The following is a 24989-nucleotide window of genomic DNA, read 5'->3' as shown; positions in this document are numbered from 1 at the left end:
TTTTGGTCACATGTACACTATCATATCATCTACAAATAATGATACTTTGACTGTTCCTTTCCAATTTGTATCCCCTTGAATTCTATGATAACATAATGAGAAACTCAAAGTGGACAAATGATGGAATGCATTGCCCTGTATAAACCCATTCATGGTGGCACATGTTTTCAATTCCAGCACTCAGATTGGTGAGGCAGAAGGATTAAGACTTTGAAGCCAGCCTAGATTACATGTGACTATTTTAAGCATGGAATAAAGCACAATGAAATATAGCAAACAAGATCAGCCTTTAGGATAATGCAATTTCATTCAATAAAATAGGTAATATAAAATAGATGTGAAGTAGTGATTGTTGGCATAGAGGTAGTAACTTCATGTATTGCCAGTAGGAATGTAAAATGCTGAGGTAAATAGAAAAGAGTAACTCTACTTCCATTTGCATTCTGAGGAGAATTGAAAATATGCCTACTTCTTTAAGCAAGATAGGTAGATGAGAGAGAGAGAGAGAGAGAGAGAGAGAGAGAGAGAGAGAGAGATAATGTAGCCTTCCACAGGCTGGGATTTTCATCGTGTTCCACTGTACAGGGCTTTACATTTACATAATTCTAAGTAATTTGTTTATACACAGACACATTTTAATTTTAAGTACAAAATTTTACACTTGAAAAAGAGGGATTAGTCTTTAATCATTATCTTTCTATTAATTTTCATTGTTTTGTATTGCAAAATATTTGTTAAAATAATAAACACATAGTAAAACCAAATATTGCTACCACCATAACATTAATAATTTTGCATTAAACACATGTCTTCAATGCAGTCATTTGTGCCTGTTGTGTGTCAGGCGACAATCTAAAAAAAAAAGTATTCAAAGAAAATAAAATGGTAGCTTTGGTAAATGTATTGCAGTGTTGTCTTACAAAAGGCTTTCACCATATTTTCATTATTTTATCTGACAAAATACAATTATATATTTCTCTTTAATTTTATTGCTTGTTCTGTTTTTTGAGACAGGGATCCTCTATCTTAGAACTTGCTATGTAGACATAGCTGACCTCATAAGAGATCCTCCTGCTTCTGCCTCCCTAGTGTTGGGATTAAATAATGTGTCACAATGCCTGGAAGAACTTCTTAGTTTTTACTACTATTGTGCCCTCTTTCTGTCTCCTACTCGTATCAACATGGGTTTTACTTGGTGATGTAAGATGTCTAGCTGGAGCATTGTCTGCCCTATTATTCAGTGACTCCATTTAGATTCATTGTGTATGTATGTATGTATGTATATTTTAGGATGCTTCTACAATTATGTGTTCTCATATGGGTTTTCAAATGGCCTTTCGTTTTAGTTGTCCCTCCTCAAATTCCCTCATTTACCTTTCTCTTCCATCCTCTCCCTATTTAATCTTCCTAATCCATTTTTCCTTTTGTCTGACTATAACACTGTGTTCTATTTCTTCTTCCTAGGGTGACACTCTCATCCCTCATAGGACCCTATCTGGTACCCAACTTTTGTGATTATTTGGATTATGGCATGCCTATCAAAAGTTTAAAAGCTAATATCCACATACAAGAGACAATATGCAATATTTATATTTTGGGGTCTAGGTTACCTCACTCAGGTTCATATTTTTATAGCTCAATCAAATTGTCTTCAAATTTCATAATTTCTCTTTTTAACAATGGAACTCTAATCCATTGTGTAGATGTACTACACTGTCATCATCTGTTCATCAGTTGATAGACATCTGGGATGTTCCAATCCCTGTGTACTGTGAATAGGGCAGCAAGGAACATGGATAGGCAAGTGCCTCTGTGGTAAGGTGCAGGATCCTTGGGGTATATTCCCAAGAGTTGTATAGCATCTGTTCTCATCTTCCCAAGGCATCACCAAAAAGATTCGCATGGTGTCTGTACAAGTTTGCAATCCATCAATAATGAATAAGAGTTCCTTTTCCCCACATCCCCACCAACATGTTCTGTCATTTATTTTATTGATCTTGTCCATTCTGACATAGGTAACATGACAGTTGTCTTTACATGTACAAGAACCTAAAGACTGACATATGCCTTATTAAAATCTGGGAGGAGGCACAGGGTAGCATCCATCCTCAGTTCAGTTCCTGTCCACCAGGGGGTGCAGTTTCCTAACATAGTCTTATTTCCTGTGTGACTTTTATCTGAGCAGACTCAGACTTCTGAGCAGACTCAGACTTCCTCCGAATCAAGATTTCTTCATGCTAAGCATCAAGACCATTTTCTAGATGACATTAAAAATGGACTCTTCTCTGTGCTTCATGACTGCAATACTCCTTATACTCGGTAAGTGATTTAAACAACAAAGTCTTTAGCCTTAAGTTATCTAAGAGCATTATCCTCCAGGTGACACAGAACTCACTCTCCCTCTCTCTGCTCTCCTTGCACTGTAGGAAGGACCCATGGAGACTCAGTGACTCAAGCAGGAGGCCAAGTGACCCTCTCAGAAGGCCGGTTCCTGACAATAAATTGCACGTATTCAATCACAACCATCGCATACCCTGTTCTTTTCTGGTATGTTCGATATCCTGGAGAAAGTCTACAGCTCCTCCTGAAAGTCATTACAGCTGGCAGGAAGGAAAGCAGCAGAGGTTTTGAAGCTACTCATGATAAAGGATCAACCTCCTTCCACTTGCGGAAATCATCAGTCCAAGAGTCAGACTCGGCTGAGTACTACTGTGCTTTGGGTGACACAGTGACAGAAACTGCAGGGGGAGCTGAGCACAAACTGAGAGGCAGCAGGCTGCCTGGCTGCTGAGCATCTGCCTCTGAAATCCATCTGCCTTCATTCAGTGTACCCTGTGTTGTGTGGCCTTACACTTCTCTGCTGTGAAAATCCTGTAACAGTTCGCATGCCAGGCCACATCACTTCTCAAATCAGTAGAAGAATGAAGTGGTCTTTGCGACAGTAATCTTAAGTTATTTTCCTGCAGTGCTGGGGACCAACCCAGAGCCTTGTCCCTGCCAGGCAAGGGGTCTGCCACTGAGCCACATTTAAACCTTGTCTATCTTTAGATAATGAAATGTGCTGGAGAGACAACTGCATAATGTAACCTAACAATCTGGTAGGAAAGTGACAGAAAGCTGCAAGCCTTTCCTCACAAAACCTGAGGAATTCTTAAAGACAAGGAGAAACTGCAGGGTCTCACTTGCAAACAGCAACATGGAGAGCTGAAGGGAGAGACTCTCATTGTGCAGAAGACACCTCACTTTGCTGGTCTCTTTATATAGTCCTGACTATTCAGGAACTCTCAGGCTTGCCTCAAACTCACAAAGACACACCTGCTTCTGTGTTCCAGGTGTTGACATTAAAGGCACAAGTCACTATGGCCAACTGTCGTTTTTCCTCAAATCCTTCAAATGATCACAGGAAATCCATCTATTTCACAGTGAGATTTAGATTAGTGTGAGATTAACAATCTGGTCAGGCCACACTGTCACAAAAGCAGTGATCATACTGTCTTTGCTGCTCCTAACTCTCTCCTAGAAGTCTGTTTTTGTCTTGTATTCTAGTTTCCTTTTGATTTTTCAGGCAACATATGTTTCCATTCTTTAGTTTTCTCCATTTCTGTGCATTAGATCTCAGATATACCGCAAATCTTTACTTACCTAAATCATTTTCACTTTTTCATTGGCTTAACTTTCTCTGAGAAATAAAAAGCATTAAGAAAGGAATTTTCAAAACCTTCAACACTTAGCACTTGTCAGTACCTGTGCCATATACTGGACTTTTCCATTGGTGTAATTCAGGAGCACAGAGAATTGCTAATCCTTAGCATTTTTGAGAAAACAGGTCTTTGAAAGTATTATAGAACTAATAATAAATGACTAAAATTCTACACTTACTATGAGAGCAGAATTTAACATTAACTCAAAAATACATTATATATGCAAACATGAAATTGTCAAATAATTAATAAAATTTGTATTTTTAAACAGAATTTTAATGTACCTATTTCTTGACAAAACTCACTTTTTGACACTGGTGACTGTAGCAAACAGAACAGGGAAAAGTCACATTCTAAAGGAATTCACATTTTAGGCTTGGACTATTTTCAGGCTAGTTGTTACTACTAGCCCCTACCATGCATGAGTCATTACTATTCATTTGAAAAATCATTACACATCTACTTTTAGATGAGGAAATAAATGTTAATGTCCTTTCTAATGTCCTATGTAGAGCCAAAATTAACTGAGGTCCTGAAATAGATTGTAACTGAAACCCCACCATGTTTTTGTGGATACATAAGAATCTACATCATGCATCACATCACCAGCACAAAAAGTTTACTCAAAGGATTTGTGCAAGTCCAGCTCTGACCCCAGGATGGCAGTGCCTGCATTGGTCCTGACTCCAGGAGCTGAGGTGGGTCTCCAGTCTCTGATTGGCTGGATGTGCTGCCTGATACTTCCTGTATGTTACAAAAAAGAGATGATGAAATAGGCAGCAACTTTGGGGCAGACTTCTGCAGAACAACAATGGAGAAGCATCAGAGTGCCTGCTGGGTGATTTCATGGCTGTATTTTCAGTGTAAGTTAGTGGTGGTTTTAACCTGGGGGGGCCACAGGAATCAAAGAACATTTTCTTAGGATTTTGAGGAAGGATGTAATTCCTTGGGATTGGTGGAGAGAGTAAACTATGCCTATTCTTAGGTCACTTGAGATTCTCGTGGAGAGTGAAGGATACAAACCACAAGCACTAAGTATGGATGGTTGATTTCTGAATTTCACACTGTTTTCTGAATAGGGGCTACTGGCAGGACCCAAGTGGAGCAGAGTCCCCATTCCCTGGCTGTCCTGCAGGGAAAAGGCTGCATCCTTCAATGCAATTACACCGTGCGCCCCTTTAACAACTTAAGGTGGTACAGACAAGACAGAGGCAGAGGTCTTGTGTCCCTGGCAGTCATGACTCACAGAGAGAACAACAACTCAAATGGGAGATTCTCAACAAGTCTGAATACAGAAGCTCAGCACAGCACCCTGCACATCACAGACACCCAGCTCGGGGACACTGCCTCCTACATCTGTGTGGTGGGTGCACCATGCTCCACAGACACTTGCAGCCAACACCAAAACCTGCTCCTGCAGGCTTCAAGGAGGCATAGGGGACAGAGCAGTCTGCAACACTGTACTAGAGAACTGAATTTCTCTTTAGGCTTTATCAATCTCAATAAAAAGACAATTGTAAAACAATCTGAAAAGAAAGCTTAAGAAAAATTTTAATAGTTTTTGAGAGAAAAGCAACAATACAGGAAAGAAGAAAATCCTGGCAGCCACCATTAGGTGAGGAGGTGGAGAAAATATTAGCATTTTCAGTTCACCACAGAGGTCTGAGAAACACTGAGAAAGCCAAGAATGTCAGGGAATTTGCTTAGAAGTGCTGAGCTCGGATCTATATGCAGAGAGCAACCAGTACCATACTCCTCTGTCCCAGGAAAAAGGCTTACACCAGAAATACAGACTTAAAATGGAAACAGAAATGGCTTATTAAGAATGAAAACACTCCTAAGAATTTGTGTGTGCTAATGAGTTGTAGAGAGAATCCAAAACACATCTGGCTACACTATATACAGTTCTTCAGACTCATAGAATCCCCATCTCTACCATGCATAATGCTTTGGCATTTTGGCACAATCCATGTTCCTTAGATAAAATCCAGTTAAGGAAAGGCACCCAGTCTCCCTTCTTTCATATGTTAACCTTTCACCAAGAGTAATTATTAATTCTAATTTAAACATTTTTGATAATTTCATACATGTGTACTATACTTTAATAATTTCTACTTGATCTTCCTTTAACTCCTCCCACATTTCTTTACTTCATCTCCAAATTCATGTCTTCTTCTTTAATTACTTACACACACACACACACACACACACACACACACACACACTCTGATTGAATCCATTTAATGTTGCTCCTATGTGCACGTGTATAGGATGACCTCTTTGGACTGGATAACCAATCATAAGTCTTAACTCTAGGGAAAATTGATTCCCTTGCTCTGAACAGTCAAATAGGAGTGGGACCTTATGGGATTTTCCATATCTATGTTGACATGTTAGTTGGCATTCTCATTTTTCAGATCACATTGTTTTTTAAATTTTATTCACTTCAGAGACCAATCCACAATTCCCCTCCTTCCTCAACTCCTGCCCCTCCTCCCTCATGAAGGAATCAATAAAGCCTGGCATATCAAGTTGAGGCAGGACCAAGCCCCTCCTCCTTGTATCAAGGCTGGGCAAAGCATCCCACTATACAGAATGTGTTTCAAAAAGCCAGCTCACACCTTAGGGACAGATCCTGGTCCCACTGTCAGGGGCCCCTCAAACAGACCAAACTACATGACTGTCATCCACATGCAGAGGGCCTGGTTTTTCAGACATCCTTAGTATCCCCTCTTCCAAGTTAAATGTCATTTCCCTTTTCAGATTTTCCCGTTTGTAGCTCTGTGCCCTACTGCCCACCTTTCATGGACTCTTTCTTCCATTTCTCCCAATGGCACCTTTTCAGTTTCCTGGTTTCTGTGGTCACTGTTAGCTGTGTTCTCACTTCTGAAGATTCAGTCTCAGGACCACAAATCAGACAGCATGTGATGTTCTCTCTGCACTAGGGTTACCTCACTCAGTATAATACTTTTGGTTCCTGTCCATATACCTGCAAATTTTATGAAGTCATTTTCTTTACAGTTGAATAGAACTCTGATCTTGGTGATTCTCCTGCCCCAATAGAAGTAATGAGTGAGTTTCTACTGTGTCATAGGGTGTGCTGCCTGTGCTGGCTAGTTTAGTGTCAATTTGACACAAGCTAGAGTTATCTGAAAGAAAGGAACCTCAATGGAGAAAAATGTCTCCATAAGTTCTGGCTGTAGGGAATTATCTTCATTCGTGATTGACTGGATGAGGCAGCCCAATTGTAGGTGCTGCCGTCCCTAAGGTGAGGGTTCTGGGTTCTGTAAGAAATCAGGCTGAGGAAGTCATGATGAGCAAGCCAGTAAGCAGCATCCTTCCATGGCCTCTTCATCAGGCTCTGCCTCTAAGTTTCTGCCCTGTTTGAGTTCTTGTCCTGAATTCCTTCAGTGATGAACTACAGTGTTGAAATGTAAGCCAGATAAAATGTAAGCCTTTCCACGTTGTTCTGGTCATGGTGTTTCATCTTAGTGATAGTAACCATATCTAAGATAATACCTCATGCTTCTAGCTGCATCCTGATGGCACATCTCTGAGAAATGGTAGAATAGTCATGTTGTTGGCAAACCCAATAATATGTGTAGTATACAAGAGATCCACAAACAGCTCATTATTTTTATTTTTCCAAGCTATAATAATTGATCAAGAATAAAGGCTAGTAATTGCACACCCTTCCACACCATGAAGGGACAAGGAACATCCCTTGCCAATTGATAAGGTTGTTGTTTTTCTCCACCAGCATACAAATCATAAAATTTCTTCTTTCTTTTCCTTCCTTCCTTCATTTTTTTTCTTTCCTTTCTTTTCTTTTCTTTCATCTTCTTCTTTTTATCTTTTTTTTTTTTTTTGTAATTTCTTAGTTGTACCTGAACCTTTTTCTATACGTGTGTGGTTTGAATGAGAGTAGCTCCCATAGGCTCATATGTTTGAATACTTGGATACTAGTTGGTAGGATTATATGGATAGAATTAGGATGTGAGAGCTTATTGAAGGAAGCCACTGGAGGTAGGTTTTGCGGTTTTAAAAGGTTCATGCCATTGCAAGGTCTCTCATTCTCTGCATAATGTTTGTCTGTGGGTCTCTGTATTTGTTTCTATCTGCTGCAGGATGATGTTTCTTTGGCATTGTTCTATGTGTATAGTAGAATGTCATTAGGAATGATTTTATTGCTACATTATTTATAATGATAGTATTTCCTTTTACCCTGGGTTTGTAGAGAGCAGGATATAGTCCTGACAGCAGACTGGGTTGGTTGGGGATTCCTATGGGACCATTTTGGCTAACAACTTAATTAGAAATTCTAAAAGAATTAATAAAATATACTTTTAAAATTAAAAATAATTGAAATCTTACGGATAATATTGCAGAGTGAAATAATAAAAACTAATATTAAATAACTTAGGGTCACACAAAATTAATGAACAATGATTAATGTTGCTACATAGATATATAGAAAGTTAACATCTTGGACAGCCTTGAGCGCCTAGGTGGGAGGTGTTTCTGCATGAGAGAAGAGAGCCACTACAAGTGGAAGTGGCCAACAGAATGTCTGAAGATGAAGAAAAAGTGAGGTTATGATGACTAGAGCCAGCTATCCAGAAATTCACTAAGATAGTGATACCAACAGACCTGGAGAGGTTAAGAAAACACCAGATAAACATTGAGAAGTATCAACGGTGCAGAATTTGGGACAAGTTGCATGAAGAGCACATCAATGCAGGGTGCACTGTTTAGCAACTGCGCTCCAATATCCAAGAAATGGAAAAGCTTTGCTTGAAAGCCCACAGAGACGATCTGGCTCTTCTGAAGAGGATGGTCGACCCTGTTAAGGAATCAGCGGCGGTGGCCACAGCAGAGTTTCTCCAGCTCCATTTGGAGTCTGTTGAAGAACTCAAGAAACAATTCAGTGAGGAAGCTTTATTACAGCCTTCTCTGATCAGATCCACAACCGTTGGTGGAGCACTCCACACTACAGAGGCCGAAGCTGCTTCTCAGAGTCTGACTCAGATATATGCCTTGCCTGAAATTCCTCGAGACCAAAATGCTACTGAGTCCTGGGATAACTTAGAAGCGGACTTAACTGAACTTAGCCATTTGGTCACTGATTTCTCCCTCCTAGTGAATTCTCAGCAGGAGAAGATTGACAGCATTGCAGACCATGTCAACAGTGCCGCTGTTAATGTTGAAGAGGGAACCAAAAACTTGGGGAAGGCTGCAAAATACAAGCTGGCAGCTCTGCCTGTGGCAGGTGCACTCATTGGAGGAGTGGTGGGGGGTCCCATCGGCCTCCTTGCAGGCTTCAAAGTGGCAGGAATTGCAGCTGCACTTGGTGGTGGGGTGCTGGGCTTCACAGGTGGAAACTTGATACAAAGAAGGAAACAGAAAATGATGGAGAAGCTCACTTCCAACTGTCCAGATCTCCCTAGCCAAAGTGACAAAAAATGCAGTTAAAGCCCAAGCCTCCAACTGGTGCCAGTGCATCCGTCCTAAGGAGCACCTTGCTGCTGTTGAAGGCTCAGCTGTTGGAACAGTGTCGGGAAGAGGCTCTCCATGTCCATGTGGTGTTGAACCACCGGTATTGGATGTGTTTGTTTGCTGGCTGTTAATGGAGATGTTAGAGGGGGAGGATCCTGGGCTGAGGGTGTGTGATGTCTGTCAGGTCCAGTTTAAAGACTGCCAAAGAGCAAACGTTCTGCCTGGAAATGTGAAAACTGAACCTGTAACTCTACGAATCTAAGAAGTGTAGAAATGTATCGGGCACATGAGAGTCAGTGTATTTGTAGATGATTTCCTCCTATAGGGAGAGACAGGTGAGTTGAGGAGTCTTTCTGTCTGGTAGGTATGTTGTCACCTAACAAGGGACACAGGTGAACTACTTCTGTACTTGGGGGCTGGTTGTACTTGGGCCATCTATATTTTCTGGTGAAGGAAACCAATACTATAAAATGGACAGAGAAGCCCCCCCCCCAAAAAAAAGAAAGGAAAGTTGAAAGTTAACATCTTTTGTAGCATGTTTCCTTTTACTAAAATTAAAAGAGAAATGCATAAGATATGATTATAGATATGTTCCAAACAATATAACAGGTAAATAAATGTTCAGTTTTATGTATAAAAAGATCCTGATGTCATTTTAATAAAATTTGCATATTCAAAATTGATGTAAACTTAGTATCATAGCAGCTTTTACTATGGAATAAACTGTCATTTACTTACTGAAAATGAAGGTGCAACACTGAATGTTGTACTGGTTTTCTTATCCCATGGTTAAAAGCCATACTGCCCTATATGTGCCTGTAGGACTTCACACATCCTTACCATCAAGTTTAGCTTTTGCAGAAGCTAAACTAGAAGAAATTCTCCCAAAAGCCAAAGATAAAGTGTTTTATACAGATGTATTGTGTGGCCCAAAATGAAGGTGTGGAGTGTGAAATACTCCTGACCTGCAAGAACCTCACTCAGAGATGGCGACAGGAAAATATGAGTCACTAATTTCAAGGAAGTGGCTGCTTGAGGAAACTCAGAAATATTTGAAGTGTAACTTGAAGTACATGAAAACATACATTGACTTGGAGCAAATGACTCTTAATTTTGTATTTAACTAAGATGCCAGATTTTTATTTTTAGCTCCTCATGGGAGAAGACCAGTTCAGGCATCCTCTCCACTATTGCTAGGAGTCTTAGCTGGGGTTATCCTTGTGGATTCCTAGGAGTTTCCCTAGCACCAGGTGTCTCCCTAACCCCATAATGGCTCCCTCTATCTAGATATCAAAATTGAAAATAATCCAATTAAAAAGTGAGGTACAGAATTGTCAACAGAGGAATCACAAATGGCTGAAAAAAACTTCAGGAATTGCTCAGCACCCTTAGCCAACAGGGAAATGCAAATCAAAACAACTCTGATACACTATCTTACACCTGTCAGAATGGCTAAGATTAGGGAATGCTGATGACAGTTTATGCTGTAGAGGAAGGGGAATAAGGGCAGTACTCCTCCATAGCTGGTGGGAATGCAAACTGATACAGCACCTTTGAAAATCAGTATAGTGGTTTCTCAGAAAATTGGCAATCAATGTACTTCAAGACCCAGCAATACCGCTCTTGGGCAGTTAACCAAAGGATGCACACTCATACCACAAGGACATTTCCTCAACTATGCTCATACCAACATTATTTGTAATAGCTAGAACCTGGAATCAACCTAGATTCTGCTCAACTGGATAAAGAAAATGTGGTATACTTATATAATGGAGTAGTACTCATTTGAAAAAAAAAATCAGTGACATCTTGAAATTTGCAGGCAATTGAGTGGAACTAGAAAAAAAAATCCTCAGTGAGGTAATCCAGATACAGAAATATAAACACTGTGTATATGTGCTCATATGTGGATATTAGACATAAAACAAAAATAACCAACCTACAGTTCACAATCCTAGAGAAGCAGGGAAACATGGAGGACTCTAAGAGAGACATACATGGATCACACACACACACACACACACACACACACACACACACACACACACACGAAGGAGAAATAGACAAGATCTCCTGAGTAAATCTGGAGCATGAGGGGAGGGGGGAGGGTAGGTAATAGGAGAGTGAGGAGTGGAGAAGGGGATGGGGAAGAGAACATGAGGGATTAGGAAGGTCTACTTCAGGAAAGGACAGAGAAGGAGGGGAGGCATGAGAATACCTTGATAGAGGGGGCCATTATGGGGTTATAAAGAAACCAGGCACTAGGGAAGTTCCTAGGAATGCATAAGGAAGATCCCACCTAAGAATCTAAGCAATAGTGGAGATGCTACCTTAAATTCCCTTCCACTATAATGAGATTGATTACTAGCTTACTTGCCATCATAGAGCCTTTACCCAGTAACCGATGGAAACAGATACAGAGATCCATAGCTATGCAGTGGGCTGAACTCCTGGAGTCAAGTTGTAGAGAGGAAGGAGTGATGAGCACAGGAGTCAAGACCATACTGGAGAAACCCACAGAAACAGCTGACCTGAGCAAGTAGGAGCTAACTGACTCTAGGCTGAGAGATGGGGAACCTGCATAAGACCAAACTGGGCCCTCCGCATGTGGGTGACAGTTGGGTGACTTGAACAGTCTGTGGGAACACTAGCAGTAGAACCAGTATTTATCCCTTGTTCATGAATTGGCATTTTGGAGCCCATCCTATATGGATACCTTGATCAGGCTAGATACAGAGGAAAGACCTTGGTCCTGTCTCATATGATGTGAATGACTTGTTAATTCCCCATGGTAGAGCTCAAGCTCTCTAAGGAGTAGATGGGGGATGAGGTAGGGAGGAGGTGAGGGGAGTGGGAGAACAGCTGGGAGAGGGAACTGGGTTTGGTATGTAAAGTAAGATTGTTTTAAAATAAAAAAGAAAGGTGTTTATGTTTAGCAAATGTTTTGCCACTGTCAGTATCCACAAGATGGCGGTCTCTTCTCAGAGACATGGGGGACCTCTCAAGTGGTTCTGAGAGAGTTTGGGGGGAGGGGTTTGCTGGTGAAACAGGGGTGGTGAAAAGAGCTTTGTTTCCTACTTGGTGGCACAGAGTCTTGATGTTTCCTGAACGATAAACATTAGAAATGTGAAACTATTTTTTTCTCAGCTTAAACTCTGATCCTCAGTGAAGAGAGAATGGAGAAATACTGGAGTGTTTTACTATTGGTCCTGTGGCTTCAGGCTAATTGTGAGTTTGGGCATGTCTTCTGGATGTAAAGGTGTCATATGTGAAGTTGATGTCTACTCCAGGGTAAGGGTGGAAGTTTTTCTTCTCTAGTCAAGGGTGGGAGGCCCATGGAAAAGCCATTTTATACTATTGGCCTCCATAAGCATCTAGTTTTCATTGTCTGACCTTTGTCTTTCTGCACAGGTGTGAGCAGCCAGCAGAAGGTGCAGCAGAACCCAGAATCCCTCAGTGTCCCAGAGGGAGCCATGGCCTCTCTCAACTGCACTTTCAGCGATAGTGCTTCTCTGAACTTCTGGTGGTACAGACAGCGTCCTGGGAAAGGACCCAAGTTTCTCATGTCCATCATCTCCAATGGTGAAAAGAAAGAAGGCAGATTCACAGCTTTCCTCAATAAAGCCAGCCTGCATGTTTCTCTGCACATCAGAGACTCCCAGCCCAGTGACTCAGCTGTCTACCTGTGTGCAGTGAGCACACAGTGCTCCCCAGGCACTTGCAGTCTGCACAAAAACCTATTGGACCCCAACGAGACCTGAGCTGGATTTTATTATTGTTGATGATTTTGCCACTCTTTTTATAGGCTGTCATTGATAGTAACTAGGTAATGCACTGCTTTACATTTCATATTACTTCAGGAAGAATGGCTAGGATCCAGAAAGCAAACAAAGAGAAATACTGTCTTAGATTTTGAGAAAGGGAAATATTTATTCATTGCTGACACACATACAAACTGTTGGATCAATAAGGAAATTATGTAAAGATTCCTCAAAATCTAGAAATTTTATGTGCCAGATGGTCCAGCTATATGCTCTTTGGACTATACCTAAAGGAATCTATAGACTACTACAGATATATGCTTATTCATGTTCATTGCTGTTCTATTCATGGTATCTATGGAATACAAGTGGGCTAGGTGACCACCAGCTTATGAGTGAGTAATTAGACAGTAGTCTTTTCCTTTTGTTGACATCAATCATTCTTCTTGGGTAAAATTAAATTTCAAACTAGTTTTAAATTGTATTTTCATAGTATCTAGCAGTGTTAATATCATTTGTACTTCATCTTTTAAGAAATATTTGTATAGTTTCATATTTCAATTTTCATCAGGTTGTATGTTGTAATGATGCTTAGATTTTTCAAAGTTATTTTTATATTCCAGATATTTACCTGTATCAGATGTATGTGGTAAAACTTTTCCAATTACATGTTTTGAAAAATTCATATAGAAATGTATTATAGAAGTTTTATAAACACACACACACATATATATAGATATAGATATAGATATAGATATATAAAGAATTTCAATAGAATTACCCTGTAATGGGGCAACAATGCCCCTATTAGACAACACAGGTTAACGAACAAAAAGCTAAATGTCAGGAGTAGATTACTTTCTGTTGACTAGTTTGGTTCCATATACATCTCTATATTATGAAATATTGTCAATACTGTTGATCACTGCTTGAAAGTTGATGGTACAAACCTTTTGAATAAGTCAAAGAACATGGAGAATTTAAGTTGATACTCACCTTGATACTTCATTCTTACTGGATAGCTTTCATAGCGCTAGAATGTGCTCTGTGTCCTGCTGGAACATGGATTGTCAATCTTTCTGGTCTCTGAACCTGGTGAGGTACAGCCACAGCCTGGCTGGCATGCCCATTAGCTCAATAGTGGCACAAATACCATGGGAGTAACTAATTAACAACTGATTTGATTTAAGGTCTACTTCACAAGCTGAAACCCATATGTGACACCCTTTGAGGACAAAAACTTGTGACTACACAAGACATAGACCCTAGGGGAGAACCTGTGACTATTACACTGCTGAACAAACATATTATTAGATCAACTCATACTGAATTATTGTTAAAAAGTACATTTGTGCATCAGTCTTCTTCAGAGAAGCATCTTGATGCAGCATGTTGTGATTGACACAGAATCCCAGAACTAACTGTGCTGCAAAGAAGAGGCTGTAGCACAGTCAGTTTCAAATAGAATATGGAACATATCTATCACAAACCCTCCTACCCAGGTCAGAAGTCACTGAAGAAGAGGGCGTGAGAGCCATAGGTGGGGGTTGACCACAAAAAGACAGTGTTTTCTGGATATAGCAGGGCAGTTGCACACATGAACTCACAGAAATCGACAGCACAAATAAGACTTACAAAGGGTCAGGCCAGACACAATCCCATTAAACAGAGGGAAGGTGGGCATTCCCACCATTAGCTAAAGAGCTATGGGCAGTTTGGTAGCTGCTAGGAAGGAGACTAAGCTCTCTTTAATGGTACAGCCCTGGGTATATATATATATATATATATATCACTCACCACTGAAGCCCACACATTCAAGAATATATAGGCACTACAACTGTAATGCAAAAGTGAGGTGATTTATTGGAACTGGGGTGGCACAAAATTGGACTGGTAGGGGAGTGGATGGATCTGTCAGAGTTGAGAGATCAGGGGAGTATAATCAAAATATATTGCATAACATTCTCAAAACACAATAAAATAAGAAAAAGTATATAAATTATGTCAGAGATGTGAGTGTGTGTATGTGTGCATGCGTGTGTATTATTTTATATACACTCATCACCCTAAACATCACAGGATACACATAGTTCAGTAACCCTGGTGATTTTGGGCATCCACTGTGGACATGATACCTGCCTTCTGGGGTGAGGTTTCAAGTTTATTCACAATGTAGTGTGCAGACATCTGTGATGCAGTTTGAAGGGAAATCAGCAGAGGGCGCTGCCTCTTCAGATGTGTCTCATCAGGTAGTGGTTTCACAAGACTGTCACTGTGCATGCAGGAGGAGGTCATTGTTTATGAGTGAGGAGTTGCAATAAGGTCCTGAGGAGACTTGTCCTGTGAGTTTGGTGAACTCAAGAAGCAAGTGTCACTGTCTTCTGTGAACATGCTTCCTGACACCTGCTCAGTTTTGCTGCTCCTCTTGATGCTCGGTGAGCTACACTGATGATGTCATTTTCTTACAGCTGTGGTAGTCTTTACCTTCTTTCTCATGTGGCAAAGTGATTCCTCCACATTCATTTATTTATTTACTTATTTTCAGGGAGAAGCAATGGAGACTCAGTGATCCAGACAGGGGACCTGATTACTGTCACAGAGGGGTCACCTTTGATGCTGAACTGCACTTATCAGACTACTTATTCAGGTATTGTGGTTTTCTGGTACATGCAATATCTCAACAAAGCCCCTCAGCTCCTCCTGAAGAGCTCCACAGACAGCAAGAGGACAGAGCAGCAAGGGTTTCAAGCCACCCTCCATAAGAGCAGCAGCTCCTTCCACCTGCAGAAGTCCTCAGTGCAGCTGTCAGACTCTGCCCTGTACTACTGTGCTCTGAGAGACACAGTGAGGGAGATGCAGGGGAAGCTGCACACAAACCAAGGTGCAGGAGGGTGAGGGGAGTGGCCCTGTGAGGGAGGGCTGGGTGCCTTCTCAGTGGGGTTTACCCAGCGTTCTGAAAAACAGCAACAAAATTCAGGTCAAATTCCTAAAAAATTAGGATTTTCTGATAGGATAGGATTGAAGTCGTTGCCAGAGACAACCTAGGATTTGATCTCTCCCAAAGTGGAGGACCTTTCACAGAAAACATCTCCAGAAAAATACAGATGTGGGATCTAACTTTACCAAGATGTCTTGCAATACTTAGTGATTTAAATTATCTAGCAGTCTTCTGCTCTTACACCACAAATGTATGCCTAAATGAGAAACATAGACTCTAGTCTTTAAAAATCTCCTTCAGAATCACTCCATAAGTTTAGATTCATCCTCTCTTTGGTCCATGTTACAGAAAGTTCAGGTTAACTTCTGGTCTCAATTACTGTTCTATTTCTGTAAGAGACACCATGACCAAGATAGCTCATAGAAAAGAGTATTTAATTGGGGGCTTGTTTACAGTTTCAGAGGGTGATCCATGATGACCATGGTGGACAGCATAGTAGCAGACAGTGTGTCATGTCCCTGGAGCAGTAGGTGAGAGCTTACATCTGACAAACAAGAGGTTGAGAGAGGGAGGGACTTGGCCTAGGATTTTGAGATTTCAGAGGCCACCACCAGTGGCAAACTGTTCTGACAAGGCCACACCTCATGACCCTTCCTAACAGACCACCAGCTCATAAATATTCAGCTATCTGAGCTTATGGGGCCATTCTCATTGAAACCTTCAGATTCCACAACAGCATTCACTTAGTGAAAATGCTTAGGAAACACAGGTGTTGGAACTCTAAAGATGATGCCCTAGAGGCAGCTCCTTCCCATTCCTATTCACCATGTAGGAAGAAGCCTGGTCATGAAATAGTCTGTCCAGAAAGGCCTCCCCCCCCCTTAACATCCACTCACCTGGATTAGAGTTAGATTCTCTGAAAATTCTTTTCCAGTGTGGGAAAGGAATCCAAGGTTTTGATCCATCTCAATTCTAGCAAAAAAACACTGGCTTATTAAAATCCTCTAGTACTCAATTTATCTCTCTGTAAAATAAGGAAGATCTGATATCAAGGACCACAGTGTCTATCAAGAAAGATTCATGTTTTTGTTCACAAAGGAAAACAAGGTAGTATTTGCTATCTACTGGTTAGGGAGCAAAGTAAAATACCAAACAGCAGTTTTAAACTCCAAAAACTACTTTAATGGTACAACATAGCATAGTATCTCTCAGAAGAATTCTTATCAAACCTAGAATGAATTCCAAATCCAATAAAATCCCAGTGCCAGTCATTGAAAACTTCCCTTCAAGTTGTTAATGGATTCCAGAGTCTTCTTCAAATAAAATAGGCTGTTGCCATTGCCATTGATTTCCCTCATAGACTTTGATGGTAAGACCCTTTTTCTAAGGACATCACATTCATCAGACTGAGAAAATAGGGGTATTTAACTAGAACTGCCCTGAATACTCTTCCCTAAGGATGAGTTTGCATAGTATATGAAGGTCCATATAAGATTCCAAAGAAGAAGAGCATTAAATCATCCTATGAAGTTGTGTAAAGACAATGAGCCAAAACAATGACCACCATGACAAGGTGTTCACAAGTGTGCAATGGCAGCAGTTTTATCTTTGGGATACTAATGTATGCCTTATTGAATTCAGGGGTGCTCAATATCAATTGGGACTTTAGGCCCAATACTGTAAACCTAGTTAACTACCCATGGCTGAAGCAATCATAGGAGAACCTACTTCCACCACTTTTCCTAATCAATGCAGCTTCTACCTATATTGTAAATATTTATAATTATACACTGCTGGAACTCCAACAGCTCAGATAATCTAGACATGAGATGTGGAGTCAGGGGCTAAACACACAGAGAAGACTTAGCTGGGGGGGGGTAAAACTTAATATCCCTGTCTTTTTCTCTTAACCATTTTATACCACCTAAGACAAAAATCTCTATGCAAGAAGGAAACCACCTCACAACTTTGTTACTTATTTTCCCAAAACAAATTAAAATCTAATACATGAAGAACTCACATTACGATCATAGTTACATGCTTTATTAGAAGTATACATGTAATTAAACATTTTCCTTTATATTAATTTTCCAGCCATAACATCTTCACCCCAAAGCAATGATTCTTTGCTTATTTACTGACTAAGTTTTAAGTTTGTCAAGTTTATTTCACTGGTTTCTTTGTGTTGGCAGGCATCTGCTTGTGGTTATAGTATACCAGTTGTTTATTTCCATTTTATTCTACAGAACCTCAGTCAAGTGGACTATCTAACCATCTATTTTCTTAACACAGAAATTAGTCATATAAATTTCTTTCACAACTTTATTTCTCAAAGTGCCACTGACATCAGAGATTAATTCTGTAAACCACATGACCAAGGAACTCAGACCTAAACTTGGAAATAGGGACATAATTGTCTTCTTTAATCATCAGACAGTTTTTTCACAGGCAGAATGCATGTGTGTATAATTCATGAAATTTCCTTGCTTTCATCAGCCAGTCTCACATCTGTATGCTTCATTTCCATATAAAAATCATATTCATTATGATATGCAAGTAAATTGTGCAACGAGGATTTCCCCATAAAGCATTCACAATATACTAGATACAGTGGGGTTTTCCCACTCAACAATCATACTAAGACAAACCCAGTAAGTACGCTACAGCAGCAAGTTGGAGAAGAGCCCACAGAAGTAAGGGGCTTTATGTAGACAACATTTCTGGTTTGGGAGGACTTTGCCTATCCAAAGTACTCTCATCCAAGCTGTGCTCATTGGTGAGCAGTAATCCCTAGGCTTCATTGCCAACTGAAGCTCTTCCAACATGACCACCGCCAATACACCCAGGTAAGTGTAGTTCTATCTCCTCCTGAAAGAAGCTTCATTTTAAAGCAGTGTGGCTACAGCAGTCATAGATAACTGCTCATAAAGCAGAGTACAAATATTGTGATGTCTCCCGTCCAAGTTAACACATCTACAATGCAATTCCCACACCAAGGGCTCAGGGAACACCACAGAACAGGAGCAGGAGGGCTCCTGTAAGAACAGAGGAACAGGACACCAGCTGAGAGGTGACATGAAGAAGACGATGTGCTCGTTGCTGATGTGAGTGTAAACAGGCACAAACAATATGAAATCAATGTGGCAGTTCCTACAAATACGGAACACACATCTACCACAAGATCCAGCTACACCAGTCTTGAGGAATTAACCAGACGATTCTACATATTTCCAGAGATACTTGATCTTTCAGGTTCATTGCTGCTCTATCATAATCACTAGGAATTAAAAACAATGCCCATCAACTGATGCATAAATTGTGAAAATATAGCACATTTACAAAGTGGGGGTATTTTCATCTGATAAAAAATGAAATTATGAAAATGTTAGGTAAATGAGGGAAAGTGGAAACAGTCATCCTGAGCAAAATAGCCTAGATTAAGAAGAACAAACAGTGTTTTTTCAAGTATGTGTGTGGCAGTTTTTAATATGTGTGTTTTATTGGGAATACCCATAGAACATCTAACATAGGTACCAATGAGAGGCTGTGAGGAAGGAGGGGATCTTCAAAGGAAGAGGAAATAGAAAATCAAACTTCCATAAAAGGGGAAATGGAAGAAGCAGGATTAAAAGGGATGGGGATGAGAAGGTAGGATAAAGAAAGGGATGTCATGGAGGAATAACTAACTTTAAAGACATTTTGAACAAAACAGTATATAAAACCACTTTTAGAAACTTCCTGAAACATGTAATCCAACCAAAGTTGAGTTTAGTAATAATATGTACATTAAACACACAGAGGGCAGTTTCACAGGACCATTTAGCAAATAATCTTAAAGTAGTTTCACCGCTGGGGCCTATGACCTCCTGAACCATGGGATTCTTGTCCATGTTCCAGCACTAGGTATTAATTCCCTCCCATTGAGTAGGATTCAAATCCAATCAGAAAGCATTGCTGCTCTGTAGCAGGCAGGACACTATTGCATCACTGAGCACACCTTACCTGGAAATTCAGTACAGTAGCCTGCAGGGCCCAGCTCTGGTTAACACTGTTGCTATCCTTTCTTTTCTGGCAGTCTATGAAAGATGACCAGTGGGGGAGGATGTTTCCCCAGTCAGCTCCAAGTTGGTTTCTCTATGTCATGCATAGAGCCATAGAATCTCACCATATGGTTAAAGTGGGAAGCCAAGAACCATGACAATGGCCTGTCTTGTTTTGTATACCTCTGGGGCCACCCTGAATAATAACTCCCATGCCTGATACTGAAATTCTTTTTTATTAAATTCACCCAATTTCACCAAAGCCAGGTTTATGTAGGAAAAAACACAATGTAAATATTTATGTGATAAATGATTATATTAAGGCATTCTTTTAGAATATGTAGGTAATAAATTATCCGTGTTAGAAGAATATTTAATGTTGGTTAATGGAGCACATGCTCCAGAGTCCCTTGCCCAAAGAGACTCAAGGTCTAAGGAGAACCCAGGGGTGTGATCAGTTTAAATAGTGTTCAAGTAATCAAATATTTTGAAGGCTTGTATTCCCCACAAGCATAATTTTCTTTTGCCAATTGATGAGAAAGAGACTATAAACATATTTTGGATCTGGCTAGGGTGAATGTTGAGTTGGACTTGCTCATATGACCCACTGTATCCTCATTATACACATAGTTATAATCACTAAGCTAATGGTGTTTACATTTATGACTATTTGCCTCTTGGTTACTTCGATCAAAGTCATGTCACTTTGATTTATTTCCAGGCATTCCCCAGTGTTGTAATCTGTGTCTCCCAGCCCTGACTGCTTCCAGTGTTCTTTTCTGTTCTCACTGCTCACTGCCTCCACACCGTGCACTCTGATCTGCCTAAAGAGGATTCTGTCCTCTGTGTTCTTCCTTTGACACAAAATTGCCTCATTGAATGCTGTGTGTTAAAGTTCTCAATGGCTTTGCTCTGATTGATAACTCACACACACACACACACACACAGAGAGAGAGAGAGAGAGAGAGAGAGAGAGAGAGAGAGAGAGAGAGAGAGAGAGAGAGGAGAGGGGGCCTTATTTGTACAAGGTAATACACAAAATACCTTGCTACAGAGTGCATTGTGTCATTGGAATTGAAATGCAATGCTCATAACTCCTGCCCTCTGATGTCCATGCATGGTATAGTCTCCTCAGTGGGCAGGACCTAGAATATGGTCTGTGACATTACTGAATCATGTGGCATTTTATAAAAAATGCAGAGACTGAACTGGTAACTGAGTATCTCATCAGTTTGTTGATTGTTGACTTTCAGTTCATCAAAGTGAAGATTGTCTATAGCAGGCTTGCTGTTTGTATAAATGTACATTTACAATGCTTATTTGAATTTTTACTCTCTCATTTACTCCTCATGTGTTAATGCAGCTTCAGCATTCCTAGCAACACCAATCACATCTTTTTCTCAGGCATTTTGATGATGATGTTTAGAACTCTGATGACTATACAGCGTTCTGATTACCATGCTCCCAATACTTGTTTTGAAGTGTATAAAGATGTTGTAATTTTGTCATTGTAATATACCTTTTTCTCCCATTGCAGTTCATAACCTAATATACTCCTTTTCTAAAAAAACTCACAAGTCACTACATAGAAAGCATCAAGCTTCCTCTGCTCATGATCAGAAAGCCTTGGAATTCACACTCAGAAGTCAGCAAAGACAGGGGAAGCCACTGCAGCTGTGAACTTTTATTTCTCATCTAGGCCTCTAGAGGACACCCCTTTCTAAAAGGACATGTTGCTTTCATATATTAGGTTAAACTGATAGAAACCCTTCTTTGCCCCCTACCCTGCCATGAACTCTCCACTTAGAGGCCCTCATGCTCCCTCTGACATTTCACTATCCAACCTCTTTCTATTAAGCTCTGTCTTCTTGCCATAATGCCCCACTTCTAGTTTCCTGGCTGCTTCAGGGGGGAGGGGCATATAGAGGGTTCTGGGAGGAGTTGTAGGACAGCAGGGTGATGGTATTGCATATATAATGTTCATGTAAGAAATTACTCAATAGTAATTTTTGTAAATCTCCTCCACTGCTGTGGTAGCTGTTCTGAAAGACCATACTTTATGCAGATGCCAAATGCAGGCTGTAGAGAGCTGCAAAGTGTCATGCTTTAAAGATGGAGCTGGCTTCAGCCTTCCATTTCCTGATGGTGAGCACTCTCTGTCGTAAACAAGTCCTTATTTGGCTAAGCCTGTTCAGCTTGCTTGCTTCCTTATAAGAGCAGCCTATCTGCAGGGTCCACATGCCTCACTAGGGTTGGTCAGCACAAGGGGATTTAAGCCTGTGCGGGTGTTTCCCTGGAGTTAGAAGAAGAAGCTTGTTCAAGGATCCTGAATAAACTGCTAGAAGAAGATCTCCCTGAGTTGCGTCTAGGTTGGGCGCCACAACTGTGATCAGAACTTCTTACAGTCAGGGCAGTGCTTGTAAGTTCCCAAGGTAAGGTGGGACAATAAAGACTGCAGAAATAAGTGGCAATAAAGTTCCCTAGGAAGAGTGGGACAATAAGGACCGCAGGGATAAACAGCAATAAAGTCTCAGGCACTTGAGCAAGAGGTTCTAGCGAACCGAAAGTAAAATTTTTTAAATGGGGACATCTCAGTCTCATCCAATTTTTCTGGCTCTTCAGGAGCTACTTTTGTCAAAGAAACTTAAAATAAAGAAAAGCACATTAGAAAGGTTCCTGGGCGAATGTGATGCCATTGCACCTTGGTTCACAGTTTGGGGAGACCTTACATTAGCGTGCTGGGACAAATTAGGCAGGGATCCTGACTTCTCTTGGGAACAAGGGACACTAAAGCCCAGAGTCAGACCCATTTGGAAGTTAGTGCATAGCTGCAATGAAGACCAGAAATGCTGTAGAGAGGCGGTGGGAAAGGGGCAAGCTGTGCTAGAAATGCTACAAGAAGAAAGATCAGAAGAGGTTAAGAGCACAGGGGAGTCTGATAAGGACGAAACAGACTCAGGAAGAATTGCAGGCCCTCGTAGAAAAGGTTCAGAAACAATCCCTTAGAGAACGGAGAGGGGAAGAGAAGGAGAAATGGTGATGAAAGGAGGAAGAAGATTCCCCCTCCCCCAATAAGGCCTTCCTTGGCACCTCCTTATCAGATGGAGGAAGGGCGGGGCCGAGGGACAGGGCATTCCTTTTGCCCTAAGGTCTGGAGAGCCGTGGGAACTGATTTTGGTCTAGCCTTTCCAGTTTTCCAGGATGCCCAAGGAAATAGATATGAGGAGCCTTTAGACTTCAAGGTCATCAAGGCTTTGGCTGAGTTTGTGAGAACATATGGGATTTCAGATTCTTTTACTGTAGCCCAAGTTGAAGCCCTGAATAGACACTGCATGACTCCCTAGTTATAGCCCCTGAAAAGGTTTAAAAGGATAAGATTGTTAATTATTTAGGAGCCAAAGTGTATGAAAGACAAATTGTTCCTCAAAAGATTGAGTTGAGAAAGGATAATTTGAAAATGTTAAATGATTTTCAGAAGTTATTAGGAGATGTTAATTGGATTAGGAGTTATTTAAAGTTGCCAGATTAAGAATTAAAGCCATTATATAATATATTAGTAGGGGATCGGCTCTTGATTCTCCTAGGCAATTGACTGTTGAAGTGAGAGAAGCCTTATGTAAAGTTGAGGAAAGACTACAAAATGCATTTCTATTTAGATGGAAGGAAGGTCAAGCTATCATGTTATGCATTCTCCCTACCTATAATCAGCCTACAGGGTTGTTATGGCAGGAAGGACCATTGCTTTGGATTTATCCCAAAGTCTCCCCAGAGAAAGCAATAGAACATTATCCCACAGCAGTCGCTAGTTTGGCTCATAGTGGAATTCAACAAAGCATTCAATTTTTTTGAGTGTCCCCTGCGCTACTTGTGGTGCCTTACTCCAGTCACCAGGTTAAGATCTTGTGTGGCACTATTGATAAATGGGCCATATTGCAATGTGGGTTTGATAGAATGATAGATAATCGTTATCCAAAGCATCCTTTAATGTTATTTTTTAAGGAAAATCCTGTGATTTTTCCAAAAGTAACTTCCTCAGTCCCACTTAGTAGGGTGCCAAATGTTTTTACTGATGGTTCAAAAACTGGTTATGGGGCATATATGATTGCAAATAAGCCTCCTGTGCTGTGTCAATTTCAGCCAGGATCCCCTCAAATTGTGGAATTTAAAATTGTAGTCGAAGTATTCAAAATTTGTCCATTTGCATGTAATTTGATCTCAGATTCAGCATATGTGGTGAATGCAGTAAAAAATTTTGGAATTAGCAGGCCCTATTAAAATTAGTAGTGTTGTTTGTTCATTCTTACAAGAGTTACAAAGATTAATTTGGTTGAGAAAGGAATGCTTTTATATTCAACATATTAGAGCTCATACGGGTTTGCCTGGGTCCTTAAGTGAAGAAAATGACATTGTTGATCAATGGACAAGGGTGGAATGTATTTTTTACAGCTCATCTTTGGATCAGGCTAGGCAATTCCATCAGCAATTTCATGTGAATGCAAGGACTCTTCAACAGAAATTCCATTTGTCCAGAGCAGATGCTCGACAGGTGGTTTTGAACTGTCCACAGTGTATAATATACCAAGACCCACTTGGTGTGGGGGGTAAATCCTAGAGGGTTAATGCCCCTGAAGATATGGCAGATGGATGTCACACATTTTTTCAGAATTCAGAGCTTTGAAATATGTACATGTGTCTGTGGATACTTGTTCAGGTGTGGTACATGCTACGCCTTTAAGTGGAGAAAAAGCCCGCAATGTCATTGGACATTGCCTGGAAGCCTGGGCGGCTTGGGGAAAACCTCAACAGCTAAAAACTGATAATGGGCCAGCCTATATGGCTCAGAGATTTACTTCCTTTTGCAAACAAATGGAAGTTCAGCTTGTCCATGGATTACCCTACAATCCTCCAGGACAAGGGATTGTAGAGCGAGCTCATCGCACCCTAAAAGAATGCTTAATAAAACAAAAAGGGGGAGTAGGCCAAGGCCGAACTCCCAAGGAAAGAATATCTTTAGCCCTTTTTCCCTCAAATTTTTAATTTTGGATGTTGATGG

The 24989-nt window shown here is 40.6% G+C and overlaps 1 pseudogene and 3 gene segments (V, D, J or C); all 4 read left to right on the top strand.

Annotated features, from left to right (window-relative positions):
• The first annotated feature begins 2261 nt into the window (after nt 1-2261).
• On the top strand, nt 2262-2791 carry LOC127230074 (T cell receptor alpha variable 9-2-like). The segment is given in 2 exon segments: nt 2262-2319; nt 2427-2791. Coding segments are annotated over 2 exon segments (423 nt in total).
• A 5405-nt stretch (nt 2792-8196) lies between these two features.
• Nucleotides 8197-9683, top strand: LOC127230432 (syntaxin-17-like; annotated as a pseudogene).
• A 2690-nt stretch (nt 9684-12373) lies between these two features.
• LOC127230073 (T-cell receptor alpha chain V region 2B4-like) lies at nt 12374-12958 on the top strand. The segment is given in 2 exon segments: nt 12374-12425; nt 12609-12958. Coding segments are annotated over 2 exon segments (402 nt in total).
• A 2389-nt stretch (nt 12959-15347) lies between these two features.
• On the top strand, nt 15348-15853 carry LOC127230521 (T-cell receptor alpha chain V region CTL-F3-like). The segment is given in 2 exon segments: nt 15348-15393; nt 15504-15853. Coding segments are annotated over 2 exon segments (396 nt in total).
• Nucleotides 15854-24989: the final 9136 nt, after the last annotated feature.

Source organism: Phodopus roborovskii, unplaced genomic scaffold, assembly GCF_943737965.1.
Source record: "Phodopus roborovskii unplaced genomic scaffold, PHOROB, whole genome shotgun sequence".
Lineage (NCBI taxonomy): Eukaryota > Metazoa > Chordata > Mammalia > Rodentia > Cricetidae > Phodopus > Phodopus roborovskii.
Note: the sequence above shows the minus strand (reverse complement) of the source record. Positions and strands in the feature narration are given on the sequence as shown.